Below are 24,279 nucleotides of genomic sequence, written 5' to 3' on the forward strand. Positions count from 1 at the left end.
TTTAGGAAAGTAATTTTTCGGATTTTCGTTTTTAGTCATTATTGAAGATATCTTTTCTTTCACTTTTCCGTTCGTTATTAGTTCTGGATCTAGTGCGTTTACACATCAGTAAGTGACTTGGAGGAGAAAATAAATACGACGTTTAAAAATAAAAAGTTTTTCTGAACTCTTAGAACTCTAAAGTGCAAAGCAGAGACTTAATACTTCAAAGCCCTGCCGCAAGACATGCTACTAAACAATTGATATTCTCTTTCAGGCAACCAGCGCTTTGGTGAGATCCCTGGAAGGGCAAATTTCGCCCTCAGAAATCCACCGATTGGAAGAGCCGGTGGAATCCCTGGAAGGCAAATACAACAGCCTCAGTGGGGCGATCGCCAATCGATGCCAAGAACTCGACACCGCTCTAGTCCAGTCCCAAGGAGTGCAAGATGCATTGGATGGCATCATTGACTGGCTGAACCAGGCAGAGAACCAGTTTAAGAACATGCAAAGACCCGCATCCCTAATCCAAGAACGATTGGAGGAACAGCTGAGAGAACACCGAGGGTTCCAGTCGGATATCGACACTCACATTTCCTCCATTGACTCCGTGTATTTGTCGGCAAATGAGCTGATTGTGTCCACCAGCAACGCTCGAGTGGCCAAGCAGATCGAAGGTAAATTGACCGATGTGAAGACTCGTTTCGAGAAGCTGTTTGATCGGGTGCAGAATCGCGGCGTTTTCCTGGGCGAAGTTAACAGGGATTTAGTGGCCTTTAACAACCAGGCACTTAAGTTTGAGAAATGGTACAGCGAAATCATGGAAATCATCGAGTCCCGCGACTTGGCTAAAGCCCCAGCTGAACAATACGCATTGCAGATGAAGGAAATTGCCAGAAATCGGGACGATAACAGAGCTCTATTTGAAGAGGTCGTGCAAATCGGCAAGGAATTGCTTAACAAGCGGGATGTTACCGATACAACAGGCGTCCGTGATCGTGTTAAGAACATGGAAAGCCAATGGCGAGACCTGGAAAATCTCATGGAGGAAAAGACAAAATTGTCCAAGTTGCGCGCCGAACAGCACAGCGCGTACGAGACCTTAAAAGAACAGGTCCTAGACTGGCTGAGCAGAATGGAAACCAAAGTCACTCGCTTGGACCTTGTGGCCATTCATCTGGAGACTCTCAGAAAGCAACACGATGAGCTTAAGCCGATATCCTCAGAGTACAAAGGCTACTCTTCAACTATCGACAAAGTCAATGACATCGGCAATGCCTACGACAGCCTGATTAGGGGAGACAGGCCCGAATCGCCTTCGAGACGTAAGGGATACAGCCCGACAAAGCGCCTATCAGGAAGAGCGTCGCAAGACGCTCGATCTCCATCGCCAACTAAGGGCTTGAGTCCCCTTTCTCCCGGCGGATCAAGCGGCTTCTCTTCGCGAAGATCCAGCCAGGATGGCTTCCACTTGGAGGAGCTGTCCCCCGTTCAGCAACAGCTATCGGAAATCAACAATCGCTACTCGCTCTTGGGTGTCAAAATTAATGATCGACAATCCGAAATCGACCAACTGCGAGAGGAGCTGAAGAAGCAACTGGACAACTTGAAGACCCTCAGCGCCTTCCTGGAGAAAACCCAGCGACAGCTGCCTAAGGACGTTGTTCCCAACACCAAAGACGAAGCAGATAAGCTGAACAAGCAAATCAAGCATGTTCTGGAAGAAATGTACGAGAAGCAAAGTCTTTTGGACACCACCAACAGTCAAGTCAGGGACCTCTTGAAGAGAAAGGCTGGCGCAATGGGCGCAGATAATCTCAACGATGAACTAGAAGAAGTTCTCTCTCACTGGAAGAGTCTTAGCGACCATCTGAAGAATCGTATCAAGTTCATGGAAGACATGAAAGAGTTCCACGACACGCACGATTCGCTCGCAACCTGGCTGGGAGCTAAAGAGCGCATGTTAACCGTGCTCGGCCCCATTTCAAGCGACTCCAGAATGGTGCAGTCTCAAGTTCAACAAGTGCAAGTCCTACGCGAAGAATTCCGCTCGCAACAGCCCCAACTTCAGCATTTGGTCGATGTCGGCGACGACGTTCTCTCATATCTAGAGCCCAGGTCGCCCGATCACCAAAAAATCAACACAAAATTAACGGCAATCCAACAACGATGGGCCGACATTCTCGGAAAACTTGAAGAACGTGCCGAATCGCTTGGGGCAGCTGCCGACACCAGCAGAGAGTTCGATGCTCAATTGACCAGACTGCGGGATGCTTTGCAAGGCATCTCCGATAACCTAGACGAAGTGGCCTTTGAAAAGAACCCAGAAGACCAACTCAGGAAAGTGGAGCATCTGGAGCGGCAACTAGAAGGCCAGAGACCATTACTGGCCGATTTAGAAGCTAACGGTGCACAACTCTGTGAAGTTTTAAGCGATCCGGCGTCAAGAGCCGACATCCAAAGCAAGCTGGCCTCAGTCGGCCGCCAATACAACGCGCTTCAAAAGAAACTTGACCTCAAAAAGGCGGAAATCGAGGGCTCTTTGAGGGACGGACGCCAATTCGAGGCCTCTTGTGCCAAGACTCTTGGCTGGCTATCTGATGAACTGGGCTCTTTGAGTGAGCGCCTGCTCATTTCGGCTGACCGGGATGTGCTTGAGCAACAACTTGCCCATCATGAGCCCATTTACCGTGATGTGCTTGCACGGGAGCATGAAGTTATCATGCTACTCAACAAAGGCCGAGAAATGGTATCCAGATCCACTAAAACTGACACCAGAGGCGTACAACGAGACCTGGATAAGATCCAGCAATCGTGGGAAAAACTTCGCAAGGAAGCCCTTGACCGGCAGACTCGCCTGAAAACCTGCCAAGAGCACTGCCGCAAATACTACAGCGTCCTGGAATCATTCCTGCCATGGCTCAGACAAGCCGAAGACAAAATCGACTCCCTTCGCCTACAGTCCTTCGAGAAAAAACACATTGAGAAACAGCTGAAGGAACTGCAAGCCTTTAGGAACGAGGTGTGGAAGAAGTCGGGCGAATATGAAAACACCCGCTCCTTAGGGGACACCTTCCTGTCGTCCTGCGACATCGACAAGGACATAGTGAAGAACGAACTGCTCGAGCTGAAGGAAAGATGGGAGAAACTCAACAATGACCTCATCCTGCGCACGCAAGCCCTCGAAGACCAATCGAGACGTTTGGGCGATTTCAACGAGAACCTACGCGATCTTAAACACGGCTTGGACAGATGCGAGGACAAACTGGCCTCCCACGATGCTCTGGGTGGGGCCTCTAGAGACCCCAAGTTACTAGACAGGATCAAGGCATTGCGAGAGGAAACTGCCAACTTGAAAAAACCGCTGCAAAGCCTTCGCAATCAAGCGGCCGATCTCTGCCACGAAGCCACCGAAAATGGCATCGATGCCAATCATCTGAAGGACGAAGTAGAAAGTATTGGCGATCGCATTGATGACCTGCAAAGTAAACTCAATGACCGCTGCTCGGACCTGCAATCGGCTGCCACTGCTGTTACGCAATTCAACGAGAAAGTCAAAGGTTTGTCGCACGATTTGTCCGGTCTGGAAGCCGAGCTGGACAACATGAAACCACCAGCGCGCGACGTAAAAGCTGTCCGCGGCCAAATTGATGATGTGGTCAAGTTTATCGGCAAAGTGGGCAAAGCGTCCAATGATGTTGAGGATGCCATTCTAGCCGGCGAACGGCTGGTTGATAGTGGCTTTGCTCCCGACACTGCACAAACTCGCCAGCAAGTGGACGCCCTCAAGAGACAACTGGGCAAATTGGACGACCGCGCCCATAACAGGGAAAAGGAACTCGAAGGCGCTCTGAAGAAGCTCGAAGATTTCTACATCGGGCATGCAGGGGTCTTGGACGGAATTAAGGATGCATTCGATCAATTGCGCAAGCTAAAACCAATCGGCTCAGACGTGGAGGGTATCAGATCGCAACAGAAGGACTTTAAAAAGTTCCGCGCCGCCACTGTTGATCCTTTGAACAAGAACGTGGAAACCTGTAACAGAGTCGGTCAGGGACTGGTCCAATCGGCCGCTTCCGGTGTGAACACGCAAACTTTGGAGAAAGACCTGGAGAAAATGAACGACCAATGGAACACTCTGAAAGAGAAAATAAACGATCGCGAGCGCAAGCTCGACATTGCCTTGCTGCAGTCTGGAAAGTTCCAAGAAGCTTTGGACGGATTGGCCAAATGGCTGGCCGACACCGAAGAGCTGGTGGCCAATCAAAAACCACCTTCTGCAGACTACAAAGTTGTGAAGGCCCAACTGCAAGAGCAAAAGTTCCTGAAGAAAATGCTACTAGACCGGCAAAACTCCATGTCGTCGCTGTTTAGCATGGGCAACGAGATTGCCAAGGAGGCAGACCCATCTGAGCGAAAGGCCATTGAGAAGCAACTCAAGGATCTGATTGGACGCTTCGATGCCCTCACTGAAGGAGCACAACAGCGCACGCTTGATCTGGAACACGCCATGAAAGTGGCCAAGGAGTTCCAGGATAAGCTGCTGCCTTTGCAAGACTGGCTGGAGCGCAGCGAGAAGAAGGTGAAGGACATGTCACTGATACCAACCGATGAGGAGAAGATCCAGCAAAGAATCAGGGAACATGACGCGCTACACAATGACATTCTAAGCAAAAAACCCGACTTTAGAGAACTGGCCGATGTCGCATCCAACTTGATGTCGCTTGTGGGCGAAGACGAGGCGGCTGGACTAGCAGATAAGCTGGCCGAAGTTACTGATAGATATGGCAATCTGGTGGAAGACAGCGAAAAGATCGGCGATCTTCTCACAGCTTCAAGACAAGGCTTAAGACATCTGGTGCTCACCTACCAGGACTTGGCCGCCTGGATGGACTCCATGGAACAACGCCTGGCACGCTATAAAGTGCTGGCTGTTCATACAGACCGACTGCTTGAACAAATGGACGATCTTACAGCCCTCACGGAAGACATCGCAGGCCGCCAAGCTGATGTGGATGGAACCGTTGATGCAGGCGTCGAACTTATGGGACATATTTCATCCGATGAAGCCCTACAGTTGAAGGACAAACTCGACTCTCTTCAACGTCGCTATAACGACTTGACATCCCGAGGGGCCGACTTGCTGAAACTTGCACAAAACCTACTGCCGTTGGTGCAGAAGTTCCACAACAACCACAACCGATTGGTCGAATGGATGCAAGGAGCCGAATCCGTGCTGCAATCAGCTGAACCTAATGAGGGCGATATTGCGCGTCTTGAGGTCGATCTACAAGAACTACGACCGGTTTTAGAAACAATCAACGTGCTGGGACCTCAACTGTGCCAAGCCAGTCCCGGAGAAGGCGCTGCGACAATTGAAGGCTTGGTGTCCAGAGACAATCGAAGATTTGATGCCATCGCTGAACAAATTCAGAGACGAGCTGAGAGGATCCACTTGGGCAAGCAGAGAGCTTTGGAGGTTACAGGCGACATCGATGAGCTGTTGGAGTGGTTCCGAGAGGTAGAAAGTCAGATAAGAGATGCGGAGAAGCCGTCAGCGGAACCTGATGTGATCAGAGTGCAACTCAAAGAACACAAAGCTCTGAATGATGATATTTCCAGTCAAAAAGGTCGGGTGCGCGACGTTTTGTCCACAGCCAAGAAAGTCCTGCGGGAAAGTCCCCCAAGTGAAGACACCAGCCTTATCAGGGAGAAAATGGAGGATCTGCGAGAAGCAATGGACACCGTATCTGCTCTTAGTTCGGATCGATTGGGCATTTTAGAACAAGCCCTGCCTCTGGCCGAACATTTCCACGACACACACATTGGCCTGGTCAATTGGCTCGGCGATATGGAGGAACAAGTTTCCATGCTTTCCATGCCCGCCCTACGTCCAGATGCTATTGCCCAACAACAGGATCGAAACGAGTTATTCCTGCAGTCCATCAACGAACATAAGCCACTCGTTGACAAACTGAACAAGACTGGAGAAGCTCTCATTCGACTTTGTAATGATGATGACGGTTCGAAAGTACAAGAATTGCTGGATAATGATAATGCCAGATACGCAGCCTTGAAGCTGGAGCTTCGCGAGCGCCAGCAAGCCCTTGAGCAAGCCTTGCAAGAAAGTTCCTTGTTCTCCGACAAACTCGAAGGAATGTTAAGAGCGCTGACCAACACAGCCGATCAAGTGAACAATCAAGAACCGATTTCCGCTCATGTGCCCAAAATTCGCGATCAAATCGAAGACAATGATGCAATTGTTAGTGATTTGGACAAGCGAAAGGAGGCGTACGCTGCAGTGCAACGTGCTGCGGACGATGTCATCAACAAGGCAGGAAACAGAGCTGATTCGGCCGTTAAAGACATTAAACGCAAATTAGACAAGCTGAAGAACCTGTGGGACGATGTGCAGAAAGCCACCAAAGACCGGGGCCACTCCCTGGATAATGCTTTGGATGCCGCGCAGAAGTTCTGGAAAGAGTTGCACGCAATTATGGCTACTTTGAAGGACTTGGAAGATTCACTGGTCAGCCAAGAGCCACCGGCAGTCGAACCCAAAGCCATACAAGAACAGCAAGTTGCGCTGCAAGAAATCAGGCAAGAAATCGATCAGACCAAGCCTGAAGTGGATCAAGTTCGGTCTTCTGGGCAGAAGTTGATGAAACTGTGCGGCGAACCAGACAAGCCGGAAGTTAAGAAGCACATTGAAGATCTTGATAATGCATGGGACAATATTACTGCCCTGTATGCCAAGAGGGAAGAAAATCTCATCGATGCCATGGAGAAAGCGATGGAATTCCATGAGACTCTTCAGGTAAAAACAATTGCCAGAACGTCATGCGGTTGCGGAATTAATGTTTTCATTTTCGTTAGGATCTTTTGGCATTCCTGGACAAGGCCGAGAGGAAGTTTGAGAAAATGGGCCCATTGGGCGCAGATATCGATGCAGTCAAAAAGCAAATCGAACAGCTGAAGAACTTCAAAGCGGAAGTGGATCCTCATATGGTGAAAGTTGAGGCCCTCAACAGGTTAGTGCCTTCTTGGTTTTTCAAGCAAGTCAAGTAGATACAGTTTTCCTTTATAGGTTGGTTAAATGTTATTTATTACTTTTAGTAGTTGTATTTATTTGGTGACACTAACTATTGTATTTTTCTTGTTTTCCCGGTGGACTGCAGGAGTCTTATAAGGCAAGATATTTTCATATTGCTGCATTGCAAGCTATGTTTGTGTTTTAATTGTCCGTCATTCTGTTTAGACCATTCGAGCCGTTGCAACGCTTTTTGCTTTATGTGTTGCTTCTATTTTTCTTCTTCTCTCAACGATTATAAGTCATTAGATGATATTTACTTTTATTGCATTCATTTGCAGAACATAAATATGGGTTAAATATTTAGCATAGGACAGAACAATGGTTTCAAATTGAAGCCACTTTTGCACTATTAGCACATGTTGTGTCCTTGTAATTTTGATGTTTAATGTTTGTTAACAGAACAGTTCTCAGGCTTGTCTTTTTTGCATGTTTTAAACTCGTAATGCATGAAATGTTTTTTATAACTGATTTCGCTTAAAAGCGCAGTAGAACTTCGATAATCAATGGCCTTTTAAAAAAATCATTTTATATTTATAATATGGGCTTCAAAATAAACGTTCAAAATATGAACGTGCCCGAAAAAAAAATTTCTCAGTTTCAAAATCGATTATTTTCGCAGGATTCGCGAAAAGTTATTCGATAACGCCCTTTAAAATTCACTTACTACTAGGCACACCTCCAAATATTTGCGCATTATGTATTTTCCATAACGTATCCAAACGAAGTTCTACAGCTGTTAAATTGCTAAAAAGCGCTTACTTGCTTCCTTGTCCTGCTTCGGCACAACTTAATATACAGTACAGAGTGCGCCAAAGTCCCAGCCAATGGCGAAACAGGGATTTGCTTTTGGGAGAAGCTAACGTTTATTTTGAGCAAGCTCGGCTTGCCAACAGTTAGAGCGCCTGAAAAGTCCCTTAAGATTCCACATGTCCTTTAATAAACGTTAGTTGCGTGTTTAGCATAAGACGCTGGGCACGAGCTTTGGAACACCCTGTATAAGAAAATTGGCCGAGTATTAACGTTTGTTTTCCTCCAACTAGACAAGCCCAGGAGCTGACTGAGCGCACTTCAGCAGACCAAGCAGCCGCAATCAAAGAGCCGCTGTCTGCAGTCAATAAGCGATGGGATGATCTGCTCAGAGGAATGGTGGACAGGCAACGACAGTTGGAAAATGCGCTGCTGCGTTTGGGACAGTTCCAGCATGCTCTCAACGAGCTGCTGATCTGGATCTCCAAAACAGACAAGACTCTGGACGAGCTCAAACCAGTGGCAGGAGATGCACAGGTTTTAGAAATCGAGCTGGCTAAACTGAAGGTGCTGATCAACGATATTCAAGCCCATCAAACCAGCGTGGACACGTTGAATGACGCCGGAAGGCAAATCATTGAAAGTGGCGAAGGTATGTACTGCAATAGTACGAAGTAGCTGATTTTTTTAAAACATTCGTGAACTTTTGCAGATCGTTATGAAGCTTCAACAACCCAAGAGAAACTTAATACTTTGAACACCCAATGGCGTGCGCTGGTTCAAAAAGCTGCAGACCGTCAACGCGAGTTGGAAGACGCTCTTACCGACGCCCACAGATTCAACGCGGAAATCCAAGACTTACTTTCTTGGCTGGGCGATGTGGACGGCATCATTGCCGCTTCAAAACCAGTGGGTGGCCTGCCGGAAACCGCCTCCGAACAGCTGGAGAGATTCATGGAGATTTACAACGAAATCGAAGAGAACCGACCCAAAGTGGAAACCGTGCTGGCCCAGGGGCAGGAGTATTTGAAGAAGGCCCCGCCCAACTCTGCCTCGAACTTGCAGCACAACTTGCGCACCTTGAAACAACGCTGGGACTCAGTCACCGCGCGAGCCAATGACAAGAAAATCAAGCTGGAAATCGCGCTTAAGGAAGCCACTGAGTTCCACGAGTCCCTGCAGGCGTTCGTCGATTGGTTGACGAACGCTGAGAAGATCCTGAACAGCCTAAAACCCGTTTCAAGAGTGTTGGACAATGTGCAGCAGCAGATCGAAGACCACAAAGTGTTCCAGAAGGATGTGAGCGCCCATCGCGAAATCATGCTGGCGCTTGACAAGAAGGGAACCCACTTAAAGTACTTCAGCCAGAAGCAAGACGTGATCCTGATTAAGAACCTCTTGATCAGCGTGCAACACCGATGGGAGCGTGTAGCGGCCAAATCGGCTGAACGCACCAGAGCTCTGGATCTGGGCTACAAAGAAGCGAAGGAGTTCCACGATTCTTGGCTAGGCCTGATGCATTGGCTGGATGAAACCGAACAAAACCTAGACGCCTTCATGTTGGATACAGCTGGAAACGACCCGGACAAGATCAAGGCGCGACTTTCCAAACACCACGAATTCCAGCGCGCTTTATCTGCCAAGCAATCCTCCTACGACACAGTGATGAAGAACGGCAAGCAGCTGAAGGAAAAGGCACCCAAAACCGATGAGCCCACTCTGAAGCAGATGCTTGCCGATCTGAAGGGCAAGTGGACGTCTGTGTGCAACAAGAGCGTTGAAAGCCAAAGAAAGCTGGAGGAAGCCCTACTCTATTCAGGGCAATTCAAAGATGCTGTTGCTGCCCTCATGGCATGGCTTAAGAAGAGCGAAAAAGAGCTCTCTCAAGAGAGTCCCGTGCATGGGGATTTGGATACAGTAACTCATCTATTCGACCTGCACAGACAGTTCGAGAAAGAGCTAGAGAAACGCAACGACCAAATGGAGTCTGTTATGCGTAATGGGCAGGAGCTGGAAAAAACCGCCAGCAAAACCGATGCCGCCCATATAAGGAAGCAAATGACGGAGCTCAATCAACTGTGGGAGTCCGTAACAGGGCTGACGCATCTAAAGACCGATAGACTGCACGATGCTCTTAAAGAAGCTGAGAGGCTTCATAAGTCTGTTAACATGATCCTCGACTGGTTGTCTGATGCAGAAATGAAACTCAGATTCGTCGGAAATACGCCCGAAGATGAAGCCACTGCCTACGAACAGCTCAAAGCGCTTGACGAATTCCGCGCTCAACTCAGCGAAAAGGAGATTGAGAAAGATCAGACGCTCAATCTGGCTCACAACATCCTGGCCAAGGCCCATCCCGACTCCATCAATGTGATCAAGAACTGGATTAAAGTGATCCAGTCCCGGTGGGAGGAAGTTTCGCAATGGGCTCTACAGAGACACCAGAAACTCTCCTTGCACATGCAGTCGCTAAGAGACATGGACGAAACACTGGAAGACCTGATCCAGTGGCTGTTGGGATTGGAAAATACCCTAATTGCCCTGAAGCGAGAGGAGCTGCCAATGAACATCCCTGCTACGGAGCAATTGATAGCCGACCACAAGGAATTCATGGAAAATACGCAGAAGAGACAAGCGGAAGTAGACAGGGTGTGCAAGGCCAAACAGGTCAAAGCTGCCGCAGGCTTGAAGGATCCTCGCAAATTTGGCAAAGCCAAAGCCCCCATGTACGTATTTTTTCTTCATAGAATTCTACCTCTTAGTGCACTGTGTTAATAATTTTCCCCCATTGAATTATCACTCATTTTTGTCTATGTGTGTGTTTCTTGCATGTTTTATAAGCTTTTTTCCTTCAGTCGCGGATCACAGCACGACATACACGAGCATTCGTCCGACTACGGCACTCTCGGTCGCAAGCAAAGGTATGTTTTCATCAGCACAATTTTCATCAGTTTGCTTTTTATGTTTTGTGTTTCGATTTTTGTTGCATTTCGTTTGATTGTTGTTTTTTTCCTTGCAGCTTCAAAGGATCACGCGACTTGTTATCGCAACGTGGCAGGTTAGCGTTGTTTATTATTTGTTTTTCACGGTGGTGGGTGGTTTCGTAAATATTGTCGAATGCCTTCAGTTAACGAAAGTGTTTAAGGGGACAGTTTGAGAAAAAGCGCCTGCTTTGGGGGGTGTATTTCAAATTGTCTTATAGAAAATTGTTCATTTTTGACCAATGTTCATTGTTGCTTCATTCCATTTTTTGTTCGTTATACTTAAATTCAGTAAATGTATGCCACTCTTAGATCAACAATGTATACCGTTTTTCAGACTTCATTTCTGTACAGCTGCGTTGGGGTACAGGTTTTAATACTTGGGGCGTCTATTGTAGATACATACATATACATTTTCCGATTTTTCCAAAATTCATAGGTGATTTTGACTGATTGATTAGGCAAATTAACTAACACCCTAACCGAGCCGGCATAGTGTTAAGCTCATTTGTTTAAAATTTTTAGACACTAAGATTTTGACTTAGTGACCCTTTACGATGAAAAGTTCCAAAATGTGGACATCGTACACGAAGCAAAATCTTAGTGTCGGACTTTATTTTTCAACCTGTGAAGCTGCAAAAGTCAAATTTGCATACGAACTTACCTTTGTGGCTTCACGGGAACATTCAGTAGTCGAACTCTCTTGTGTTGAGTGTTGCATGTGGCTTTTTTCTGCAGTCGCGCCAGTCCTGGCAGAGAGCTGAGTCCCGAACCTGGATATCCTCATGTCGGGCCAAGATTTTCAGCACCTGGAAGGTATTTCACATTTCAATTTTCCACATTATCTACTAACCACACATTACTGACTAAACCAGATATATGCCAAGTAACCGTTTAACTTTTAACCGGATATTGCATTTGATGGATATGGTCACTTCTTATCTTTGTTGGTTTGGTTTGATGCACGTTTGTTGACGGTTTCTTTTAACTCTAATCTCTACACTGTAATTATTAGCAACAATATATATTTAATATGAACCAGCAACTGCGAAGGAGAGTAACGATTCAAGTATAATCCCACATATGTATTGAATGAGCATGTCTTAATATTAAGCTAGTTTAAAGACCAGTAAGTTTCCGATAACCCGTAACTACAAAAGGCACAGTAACACTTTACAAAGCTCACAGTAGACAATTTTGTATGTCTTTGACATTATTTAGATTAATTTTTTATATTGTTTTCACGCTTTTTTGCGTCTCAAGCTTCGAGTTTACAACCACCAAATTTTACACATCTCCCGATGATAAGCGCGCATTTGAGCGCCTCGCGGACAAACGGAACGAATGGAAATCAATGTTTGCAAGATTTGCGGACAAATAATCATTTCCATCAGCTCCGTTCGTCCGATGCGAACAAATGCCCTCTTAATAGAAATATCTCAAAATCAGTGTCAAAGCCATACATTCTGAGAGTTTTCGTGAAAATCTCGTCAATTAAAAAAATCTCCAGCGAACCCGAATTCCGATCACCCCGAGTGAAATTCCTCTACGACAAATGGCGCCACGTTTGGGTGCTATCCTGGGAAAGACAGAGAGAACTATACGACCATCTGGCTTATCTGAAGGAGAAAGAAAAGGCCGACAACTTCTCGTGGGACGACTGGAGAAAGCGTTTCTTGAAGTTCATGAACTACAAGAAGTCCAGGCTTACTGATCTGTTCAGGAAGATGGACAAGGACAACAACGAGCTGATTCCCCGGGATGATTTCATTGATGGCATTATAAGAACGAGTAAGCAAAGAAACCAGCTGGAGCCTGAACGTTTTGCTCAAAACTGCGATATTTTTGATAGAATTCGACACTTCGAGGCTGGAAATGAAACACGTCGCAGACATGTTCGATGAAAACAACAGAGGTTTGATCGACTGGAAGAAATTCATTGCGGCCCTCAGACCTGACTGGGAGGAGAAGACACCGGATCATGACGCCCAGAAGATCCACGACGAAGTCAAGCGACTAGTCATGCTTTGCACGTGCAGACAGAAGTTCAGAGTTTTCCAAGTTGGCGAAGGCAAATACCGCGTATGTCAGCTAATCCCGAATAGCCAGAAACCGTTTAATGAGGGTGTTTTTATTGCAGTTTGGCGACAGCCAGAAGCTTCGTCTGGTTCGTATCCTCCGCAGTACCGTGATGGTACGTGTTGGTGGCGGTTGGGTCGCTTTGGACGAGTTCCTTTTGAAGAACGACCCTTGCAGAGGTATGAATCTTTATTTTTATAAAATCATTATAGAATCGCATTGATTGTCAAAAGCTCATGTTTGTCTTTTACTTTCAAATATAATGCATACATAGAGTGATTCAATTTTATTTGCGAAAACAGTCACCAAACCTAGTCGGAAAGTTGCCGAGAAAACTCAATTTGTTTGACGAAACATTACACAGATGAGCTTCTGAAATCGATGATTTATGATTATTATTATTGATAGTATTTAATGAACAACTAAAAAACAAAAATAACAGGGGATATTAAACAACTGACCATTTGATTAATGATTTTTTCAATTCGCTTACTCGTTCACTCTAACCAGGAGGTGACCTGTAATCACTCGGAATCTTGGAAATAACCTAATTCATGTATTAATGTGGTTCGACAAGAGCGAAATAACCCAGTACTGATGCGTCTCTTGAGGGATATTAGTGCGTTCACATAAAAAATCTATTCTCACTCACAAAAGGTTTTTTATTTGAATGCACTGTGACATATAGAAACGTTCACCAGGAATGACTCTCTTTAGATGCGCTTATAATCTAGATTTATTTTGGGGACTTTAATGTACAGTGCGGTTGGCGAAAAACGAAAGCTAAAATGCCAGGGATGGCGCCCTCTGGCATTTTGATTTCGTTTTTCATTTGCGACCAATTAAAGTCCCGATTACGCTTGACATTCATCTAACTAATCGAATCTCTTCTGTTTCTCCCCCAATCTTCACCTCCTTCAACAAATCACTAATTTTTATTTGCCATTTTGGTTACGATTCATTTGCAAACTGATCGGGCCGCTTTTGATGTTGTGTATATTTATACTTTATATTATATGCTGCGACGCAAACATTCAAACATGTACAGTCACGTTAGTTTTACCAATTCCGCACCCCGATATACCCGAGCAGCACGAACCTTGGTGTCCACTTGGTAAGGATAAATCCTGGATTTTTCAGTCTACAGTAGACGGAGTTGTTTGGAACGACCTTTTGTTCTATTTAATATCAATATACATTTTCGCTTTGATTTTACGGGAATGTAAGTCGTTTTTTATGAGCTTTAGTTTATATTCTCATTTACATACAGGGTGTTTGTTCTACAAATTCAGCCCTAGCTCTTGGTTGGTTGGAACACGCGAAGTCGGCTACATTGGAGTAAAGTTAAGTTAAAGTTCAATTAATTTTATTGAATTTTTAAACAAGATTTTATCCTCATTTTTATAAACCTATAAGATCTGCGCTGATAAGTGCACATAAGGTGTTCTCTTTCTCTGAAAATCAGCAAAAGCGGTTTCATACATATTTTCTTTGAAAAAACACGCTCTTCCAAACGACAAACTTTGGGACAAAAGTGTTCATTCACGAATGATATACTCATTTGTATTTCTCCTGCGAGAGAGAATATTATCGTGTGTAAGAGCCGAGAGCTGGTAAAACGAACACCCTGTTGAGAAACATTTACATTTGACCAACGGGTTTCATTCATAGAAGTCATCCTAATTTTTCATACTGTAGACTGGATTTTTAAATTACATCTAGTTTTTGGTTATTTGGTTTGCATGCGTTTTGGTTGCCTTATTAACATCACCTAATATAAATACTTTTAAATACACTTATGGTATATTTTGATTTGAACGTAACTGTTTTACCGGCATTTTTGGGGATTAGTTGGTGTTCTTTGGAATGGTAAAACAGTTAGTGTTTTTGTGCACGTGTCCCCACAAAGTACCACTTTACTTGCTCTGTCTGGTCATAAAAGTACTTTGTTGCTACACACTAATCGCATCTCTGAGAATACCGCAAGAGGACCGTTGTAAAATGTCGGTTCGACCCTTTAAACGGGCCTCTTGTGCGTGCCAACTAGACAAGTATTTTTGCTTATTTTGTTTTGTTTGATTTTTTCTTCTCCTGCACCTTTGCACCCGACCCACTCTCAATGTCCGGTCCCGATTTCCTCCGATCCTTTGGAAAAATGAACGCCACCAATCACCTTCAACACACAGCTAAAGGCCGCACTAACATTGAGCTACGTGAACAATTCATCTTGGCGGATGGCGTGTCTCAAACCATGACCGCTTTTAAGAGCAAACGGTCTTCAGCCAGTCCCGTTTCTGGCTCCTCTTCGAGTTCACTACGCACTCCTCAAGGGCCAATCACAAAGGTATTGCACCCCGATCATCAAACCAAAATTGGAGGCGAACGAAGTATAAAGATTTCTGTTAAATTAGATTGATGAAAAACGGAATATTTTTTATTTGAAATCTTTATAAGAGTAAGTCTCCTGCTTTTCTTACTTTTACGTATTGGACATGCTCTTGACTGAAACAATCTCCAATGGTTTAGATAAAATAGACACACTTTATCCCTCTAAGTTTCAATATGTGAAGAAGATACCAGGAGAATGAGTATAAACCATCAATATTTAAATATGTATGTAAAATGTATTAAAAAATTCGTTGCAAACAGGAAACATGTACAAAAACATCCAGGTTCTAAGTGAGAACAAACAAACCTGAGAAGTAAGTGGGATAACACAAACAACACAAATTCATGTGCTTTTAAAATATCACAATATAAGAACAGAATAATAAAATGTCTAGATAAATGAGACACTCTTGCTGTATGTTGTAGATGAACCCTTTGCAAATGAATAAAAACTGTGATTTTTTCATCAAGCCCAATACGTAAATGTAACTTTCATATGCTATCTAGAATAAATCCCCCGCCTTGTTGAAACTGTACTTTATTATGAGTGCCCTGGACTAGAATTATATTGTCATGCGAGTGCTTTTGTAGATATTTGTCTTGGTTGGTATGGTACGTGTGCAAGAGAGCATGTTGTCAGTTTGCAGGTTGTTTTAGGTACTAGAGTCGTTTGCCAGGGTGTGGCAGGTAAGTAGGATTTTTGTTACTAAAACGGCGCCCGATCTAAAATAAAACGACTATATCCTCTCGAGACCGAGTTATTAGAGCTCGGGATCTGCAACGATACATGAATTTCAGGCCAAGATTCGTTCCCGGTTTAAATTCATTGAAATTATCTTGTTTACTTAGCTTTGTATTTACTGCTCGATTGATTTGATTTCCTCTATTTAGTTTAGATTGTTTCAACTTCTGCACAGCTTTAGCTGCATTACACACTATTTTTTACTCTTTCAATTGCTTGGGGCTCCCGATTTTGTATATACTTTTACTTGTTACAATCACCAAAGGGTTAAGATGAATTAATATTAGGCTTTAAATCGACTACGCTATAAATAAAGTGAGAGTTAAGTTATTTATTATGAGTATTTTATAAACGTTTCACCTGCAAAATGGATGGGCATCTTCAGTAGTAACTTGTTTGTTGTTTATGTTATTACATCGATATACCAAACGCCCAGTGTAGAGTTTGGGAATGAGGCAGTTTCACTATTTTTGCAGTAAATACCCGAAATAATTCCAAAAATTCGCTAATATTGAAACTGCTGGACCTAAAAACCCGAAAAACCCACTAGTTTGAAGGATTGGCCTCGAAGGTCTATCTTTTTTGATATTCGGTAATATTCTTCTTGAAATCGTATTAAAGTCTTCTTAAAAGCATCTTAATTTAACACTTTGCCTCTCTTGGCAAATATATAGATTTTTGGTTTTTTATTTTCAAATTTGAAAATTACAACCAACTTTTTTTCTGGATACATTTTAATAAATTTATTCCCTTTTACGTGTTACATTTGAGTACAACTTGGATTTGTGAATTTGTATATAATCAGAGTAGATGTTTCCTACTGCTCTTAAATTTTTTACTTTACTTTACTTTTACTATTTTGCAAGTAACACAAAAACGGTTTCAAAACACTAAGAAGAACCACTCGTAATAAAGTTAGTCGTAACTTAGAAAACAAAAAATCTCTGCAGAATACAATAATATACAATAGTCAAAGTTCAACAATTGGTCAAAGTTTCCTGAGCCTTTACCAACAAATGAACGAATTGGAGGAAAAATATAAAGACCTTCAATAAATAGTATTTCCTTTTTAAAGTATTTCTGTTCTTTTTCAAAACTATCTACGTCGAATTAAACGCGGAGTTAGTATGCCTTAACTGTTTCAAGCTAACATTATTTTAAAAATGGACCGAAAAGTTGACCGAATTGATTGAAAACTGGAAATATTTAAGAATTTTTCGGCGTTTTTTAGGAAAATGCTCTTGAGTTTACACCGAACTTTCTCAAAAATGTATTTCCTTGTTCATAGCGAAAATATAGGACAAAGAGCTGTTTGGGTTGAAAAACATATGTTTAATGGGAAAATAAATAATTGAAACAATAAATAAAATGCAGAGGAGCAAACAAAAAATGAACGAAATTAGTTTTTAAGTAATTATTAATGTGGACATCGGGAGAAAATAAAATATTTAACGACAGTGAACTGAATTTGAATGAACGTTTTATTAACAATAAAGTGCTTCCTTTAACTTCAGTTTTTTTTTAATCACGATACTTTTGGGCATATTATTAACTATGTGGCATAGATCGAGACAAATTTGATTTTTAAAGGACTCAGGATAAAACTACATAAGACCTATCCACAAAACCCCAAAATTATTCTCATCATTTTTAATCGTAGAATGTACATACTCAGACCGTGAATACAAAAATCTTATGTATTCATAACAGAGATTTTTATAGAAAATATTTAATTTTTGTGATTTTGAAAGTAACTGCGTCGAATGCAACAAATTTATGAAATTTTACATTCTTCTTAATCGAGATGGATGGTTGCACTTGAAACCCAGGATCTACCATCTACGCAAATAAATCCTTTGCTTTTATTTCCCTCAGAATAAAAGATCGGCGACGTCTTCATCAGTAATTCATTCAGGAAAAGTAAATGCGCCTAAGCCCCCTATTTATTTGTTTTGTTATACTCGTTCTTATTAGATTTGTTTAGTAAACCCAGAAACTCATCAAAACCCCTTGGTATGTAATATTTCAATTTCCAAGCACACTACTGTATCGAAAGCCTCAAGCACATCTTAAAACACAAAGAAAACCACACTGAAACACTCTATAGGGTAACTAAATGGTTCAAAGAGAAAATTGGCACGTGTTTGTTATACCTGTAGCACACGAACATATGGCTGAGCTAATGCCGATCTTTAATGAGATCCGAGCCAGAGGAGAAATTGGTAATGCGTACCCGCTGCATGTGGGATCCACGGCGGGCCCCACTCTGCACATGGCCCACGTCAATCCGAACACTTGCTATTGGGTAACGTTGATTTGTGTCTTCTTAGTTTAGTGTTTCGATCCGGCAGTGTTGATCCGTACACTGAAAATCTACCTTTTATGTGCACCATTTCCCTGGTTGTGTCTCTTCGCATAGGTGGACTAGATTCGTGAAGTTTGTACACTATTTTTCAACAAACCACTGTGGTGTACATATACAAGGCTTACAGCTGTAGATTTTGGTTTTTTTTAAGTACTGTACAAACTTTAGCGCGGTTTGCATGTGCATGAGAGTGATGTTTCCAGACGATTTCAATTAATTATACAAGCGAACAATTTACTATCCCCTGTATGAATGTACAAGTTAAACGGTTAGCGAATGTTAATCCACTTGGTTGATGCAGTTGCTGTAATCGGCCCGGAAAAAGACCATCACAAACTGTTGTATCTGTCGCAAATGCCTATGGTAGGTATTCAGCAGGTCAGTACCAACTACGGTTGATTTTTTTACAAATCAATTTTAGCCCGATATTTATTAAGTATCCATGTAATTTTCTTTTCAATTCATTCGTGCAAATTGAAGATTATATTGACATCGCCAGATGAGATTAGAACTGTTTTACTGGTGAGTACAGCGGTAAAACAGTACTGGTGAAGACACGCACGCATCAATTGTTGTCACCGATTTGATTCAAAGTAGTTTTTACAGTCGCACGGACACTGATCGGTTAAGTGAACATTGATCTGGAATGAATGAATGTCTGTGACTCAGTCCTTGTAGTGATTGGCTTGTTTTGTGATCCGCCCATTGCTCCCATTGGCCGACTATAACCAACTAACGTGTCACGCTAATTTAGGTCCGAGAAAGATCGCAGCGATCGGTGCCGATGGGCAGTTTGCCCAGACATTCAAAGTCGACTTTGTCGGCCGGCACTCCAGACTCGCTCAGCGATAACGAAAGTGGATTCAGAACACCGCGAAAACCCGTCTATCGCTCCACTTTAACACCGGGTGGGTCCAGAAACAATTCCAGACCGGCCTCTAGAACCGGCAGTCGACCTGGCAGCAAACCACCATCCAGGCATGGATCCAATCAGTCTTTGGACAGCACTGGTAAGGAATATTGTTTGAAATGCGAATGACGTTTGTCTTTCCAGATTTTATCTGATGGGTTTATAAAATTTACAAATTTGTAGATGATACACCCTCGAGGATTCCGAGAAGAACTCCAACCTCAGGTTTTAGTTCCGCAACTTTATCATCTGCTAGGAAGAGCACAGTGAATGGAACCGGCTCCAGACCAAGGACTCCAAGTGGTCTTCGCTCTCCAGCCAGTCCAGCTCTTAGGTAAATACGCAAACACGCATATGATGCAATAATAAAACGGGGAGTTTATTCTGGACAAGAATCGACTTTTCCAGCTATTAAACTGAACCAGTTAATACGAGTAATTTGAGTAGACTACTGAGATAGATTAACATTGAAAGTCTGAATGGTTTGATATGAATTTTGGTCAATTAATACTGATTATGGTCCTTATTACTTTAACATCAATTAGGCACGAAGAGCCTTGATAAACGTTAACAGTTTTGTGCTTTGCAATTTTTTATTAATTGTGTCTCACGTTGATCGCTCCAAATTGAATAGTTCCAAATGAGTGGAACAAAGCAGATGCTTAATGAATCGGAAAGAGAAACAACACGCCTCTCTAAATCCGGTATGTTTTTGCTCTTTCCCACACAAGCTTTTGCGTGCTGTGCCTTGTGCTCATGTACAGGGTATCCCAATGATAGAGTAAAATAAGTTTATGCTTGCTTAGCCGGAATTATTTATTTGTAAAGGTACTAGACGTAAAAGTATTCACAGTTATACAGAGTGCGTCAGAAAACTTGCAGTGCAGAAACCAACTTTTTTCCTAATGTGACAGCATACACATATTTTATTTTGTTTTTGAACTCTTGTATAAATATAAAAGAAAATTGCAGTTTTTTAGTTACTCGGCAATAACGAAGAAAATTGGCATTTTYACTGTGTTGATAAGTYGAAAATKTATCCGTTGCCTTTAGGCACAAAATTTTGAACCTTGACAGGAGTAAAACCTATTACCATATTACCTATTACCTATTTGGTTTGTAAATCATTTGCCTTTTAARCTACAGGGTAGTCATAATCATCGTTCAAAWTGACTTATTTTCAAGCTCAAAAATCTCACTCTTTTAACAATATAATGCTAACTTGAGAATAATTTCAATAATATAAAAATAAATTCATAAATCTTCTATAAGCAAGTGTTTAAAAAAAGCACGTGCTGCAAAAAAAAACAAGGTTCAGCTTTTCGTTGCAAATGCAGATCACCAAGATATTTAGATCAAAAACAAAGCATTTTTGACCATGTTCGAATTTCCTTTTTCTCTTCTTTTTCTTACTTTTTCTCATAAAATCAGCTCAGTAATATGCAGTTGAATTTTTTGTACTCAATTAGAAAACACGCTGTATAACGGAAATTTCTGAGCTTGAATTTACGTTAATTTGAACAGTATCATGACCGCCTTGCAGTTCCAAAGACAAATATTTTAGAAATCAAATCCTTTCTCCTGTTGTCCATATATTGTTCAAAATAAGTTTGTTTTATATAACAAAAACTAATTGAAATTTACATGAGATTCAAAAATAAAATAAAATATAGGGTGTTATATAATACACAGTTGTTTTCTGTGCTGCAACTTTTCTGATGCACTCTTTATCATTGTGTGCCTTTATAAACAAATAATTCCGGAAACTTTCTTTGTTCTATCGTTGGAACGTCTGGCTCAAATATTTAAGTAATCTATTTCCACGAGTGAGACACAATTAAATACAGGGTGTCCCGTAAGCACATGATCAAAAAACTACGGCGATATTCTTTGCGTCAAAAGAAGACGATCTGACCTAACTTTTATTAACAAAAAATGTCTGGCTCCTCTGCTATTGATGTTCAAAGTTCTTCAGAAAAATTATATTTTTTGACATATCGGGAGAATGGTACGATGTATTTTAGTGAAACTCGCTGTGAATTTATTGTTATGTAAGACTCGTATTTTGATGAAACAATCGGGTTCATCCGTTTTGGACAAGTGATGAATTCATGAGTGTCGTGGTACAAAAACTACCAGAACTTTTTATTTGCTGGATGAAATCAACTCATTTTTTTTTGTTGATGCACTTATTCACAAATTTGTGCTCTTTGTCAAATCTTGTAACATTCATAGTTTTTGCGGAAAAAAAATATTTCTGTTTTCTTGCCACTTAACAATGTTAGACATTAACTGCAAATATCGTGATGCGAGGCATAAATTAATTGTCAATCAATGAAGAAGTGACCGACATGGTCAAAGTATTAGGGTTTTGCGAAAACAACTTGCGTAAAAGCAATATTGCGCATATTTGCAGTTAATGTCTAACATTGTTAAGAGGCAAGAAAACAGACATATTTTTTGCGCAAAAACTATGAACGCTACAAGAATATGAATCTTACATAAGAACAAAGTCACCATTCTCCCGATATGTCAAAAAACATAATTTTTTTGAAGAATTTTGACCATCTATAGCAAAGGAGCCATACATTTTTTGCTAATAAAAGTTAGGTCAGATCGTCTTTTTTTGATGCAAAGAATATCGCAGTATCTTTTTGATTCTGTGCTTACGGGACACCCTGTATATACAGCAAAGACTTGTTATTAGCCCACTGTGTCAGAACATCAGCTTGAACTCAACTCTATTTGCATAACTGACTGATCTGAATCGAATACGTACTCATAACTCTAAAAAGTTACTAATCGTGGGCATGTTCTTTCTTTAACCATGGTAGATCCACGGGCATACCCAGAGCCTCGAGCATACCAACCTTAACCGGAATTAGTTCAAGTTCATCCAGGTAAACTTACAAAGTGGAGATTGTTTTTTTTTCTTATTTTGTTTGAAATTTCGGCTGATTTAAGGGGTTTTGCTGGTGATAGCCACAAAGCTCCGTCAAAACTCCTTAACTGGTCGTTGTAGTGGAAATTTTGGGGGGCTTTGATTGTCGAATGTCGTATTGGAAATTATTGGTAGGGTTTTCAAGGTTTACTAACTAACGGTTTGGTCAACTAAACGGCTACAACAATTGGCTCTGAATTGGTATTTTCGAATTTCAGCAGGCAATGCACCGACACCTGCAGACACGTGCACTGATCGCACTATGCACAGTTTACACATTTTTTTAAGTACAGTTAAGGTACAGTGAACTCCCGAATTTTTCTAATTTAACTGAACTAAAATTAATCTACTCACAACCAGTAGAACACATAACAAAATCTGTTGACCAGTTAGTAAACTTGGAGCAAAATTGCAAGTATTTAATGGGTGGATAATCACTGGGAAATAATGGGAATGGATGTTTGATCTGTCTAGAGGGGGTGTAGAGCTTGATCAGGAGATGATTCCTTCAGTTAAAACCTTCTTCAATGGCTTTTTCGAAAAATCAACAATACGTTTTGAATAAGAAATCATTGCCTGATCCTTTCAAACGAATGAAAACTAATGCTCTGGTTGGTATCGCAAGGTCTCGCATACCGATTTATAGAGGGAACAGTAAGGATGAACCGGAATCGCCTTCCACATCCAGTTCCTGTTCAATGTCTTTTTCTTCTGGGTAAATCTTTGTAGTGCATGTGTTTTGTCTCAACTTATCAATGTGTCGTTTTGTGTTTTACGATTTGTCCTTGATGCTCGGTTTCACCCGGTTGAAGTTGAAATTAACGCAAACAACGATAATGTATTTTGGAAAATGAGAAAAAAGCTCTAATAAGCAAATGCCAAAATTGCTTCGTTAAAGGCCTGGCTTAAGACACTGAAGAATAATTTTTCGCACCATTTTGTAAACCGGTTGCCCATAGATTATGCAATTCGGTATTCTTTAAATAGTGGCAAAGGGAGGACGTTTTTTGGGTTATTGGGTCTGCTTCGTAAACATTGTCCTATCTTTTTTTTTGTGGGATTTGCAGAAAACTATTTTTATCAAATAATGCTTTAAATGCTGGAAATGTCCAGCAAACGATCTTAAAATTTTGAGTTTTCTAAGTACAGCATTTTTAGTTTGTTCCACAATCTCCCATTTCATTGCAACGCGTGATTTCGTTTTTGTCAAAAAATAGGAGTTCATATTTTATTAAAATCGTTGAACTTAAAAAACTCGAAAATTTTGTGGGAAAAAGCTTGTTTTTGTGTTTTGTACGTGTCGACAATTGATACCTAACGATATTTTTCTTCTCTTAACCGATCGCAGCAAATCTACATCAAGCAAATCGAAAATTCCTCTTTTCAAGAGGTAAACACTAGTTGTTGCATGGCAAAATGCATGGAATATTGTTTATTATCGTCGTAAATGAAAATGTATTGACTGTGTAGTGTAGACACGCAAAAATGGACCTAAATTAGTAACACGTTTGATGCATGGATTTATTTATTTTTTTAATTAATTGTGCATTGAAACTGCTTTAAGTGACTTCAACCCATGGGGATTCGCTTAAAGTGGATTTCGTCAAAATGTTTTATTTTTCTAATTTGACTTTAACCAATTTACTAACCGGCATGTTGTGTGCCTTTTTAACGCAGGAGTGCAAGCTCGAACAAAGTTAGGCAAGTGACCATTGGCGTTGCCCCAACTTTAAGGACCTCATCTAGGTAAATTAACACAGATTTAACTTTTTGATGCTTTCGGAACTAATTGAGCGCAGCGAATAATTATTAACTTAGCGCAGTATTGACTACGGATATGCAACGCATGAAAATATAGGCAATTTTCATGGTGAAAAACAAATTTACAACTTACATGCGAAAAATATCCCACTGATGCTGGTTGTTCACAACACTACACACTTCTCTGCGGCTCGTATTGAACTGAACTGCGAATAATTTCACCTGTAATGACTCATAGGCATTGGTATTGAATAATACGGAATACGGAGACAAACTGATAAACAGGTTTTTCT

At 41.8% G+C, this 24,279-nt stretch overlaps 1 protein-coding gene across 35 annotated transcripts in view; it reads left to right on the forward strand.

Annotated features, from left to right (window-relative positions):
* LOC109540437 (microtubule-actin cross-linking factor 1) overlaps positions 1–24,279 on the forward strand; it is a 125,510-nt gene that overhangs the window by 99,537 nt on the left and 1,694 nt on the right. For 13 of the 35 annotated variants that reach the window (XM_019908812.2, XM_019908818.2, XM_019908802.2 and 10 more), the window contains 16 exons: positions 257–6,796; positions 6,856–7,010; positions 7,158–7,169; positions 8,113–8,471; positions 8,532–10,545; positions 10,675–10,740; positions 10,839–10,877; positions 11,539–11,616; positions 12,311–12,591; positions 12,653–12,882; positions 12,941–13,058; positions 15,066–15,223; positions 19,129–19,384; positions 19,468–19,618; positions 22,119–22,184; positions 22,851–22,940. In XM_019908812.2, coding sequence (XP_019764371.2) covers positions 257–6,796; positions 6,856–7,010; positions 7,158–7,169; positions 8,113–8,471; positions 8,532–10,545; positions 10,675–10,740; positions 10,839–10,877; positions 11,539–11,616; positions 12,311–12,591; positions 12,653–12,882; positions 12,941–13,058; positions 15,066–15,223; positions 19,129–19,384; positions 19,468–19,618; positions 22,119–22,184; positions 22,851–22,940 — 10,613 coding nt within the window. The other 22 variants (XM_048667623.1, XM_019908804.2, XM_048667618.1 and 19 more) reach the window with 18 other exon arrangements.

The sequence above is a fragment of the Dendroctonus ponderosae genome, unplaced genomic scaffold (genome assembly GCF_020466585.1).
Source record: "Dendroctonus ponderosae isolate FM_Combo_2020 unplaced genomic scaffold, Dpon_F_20191213v2 Dpon_F_20191213_6, whole genome shotgun sequence".
Lineage (NCBI taxonomy): Eukaryota > Metazoa > Arthropoda > Insecta > Coleoptera > Curculionidae > Dendroctonus > Dendroctonus ponderosae.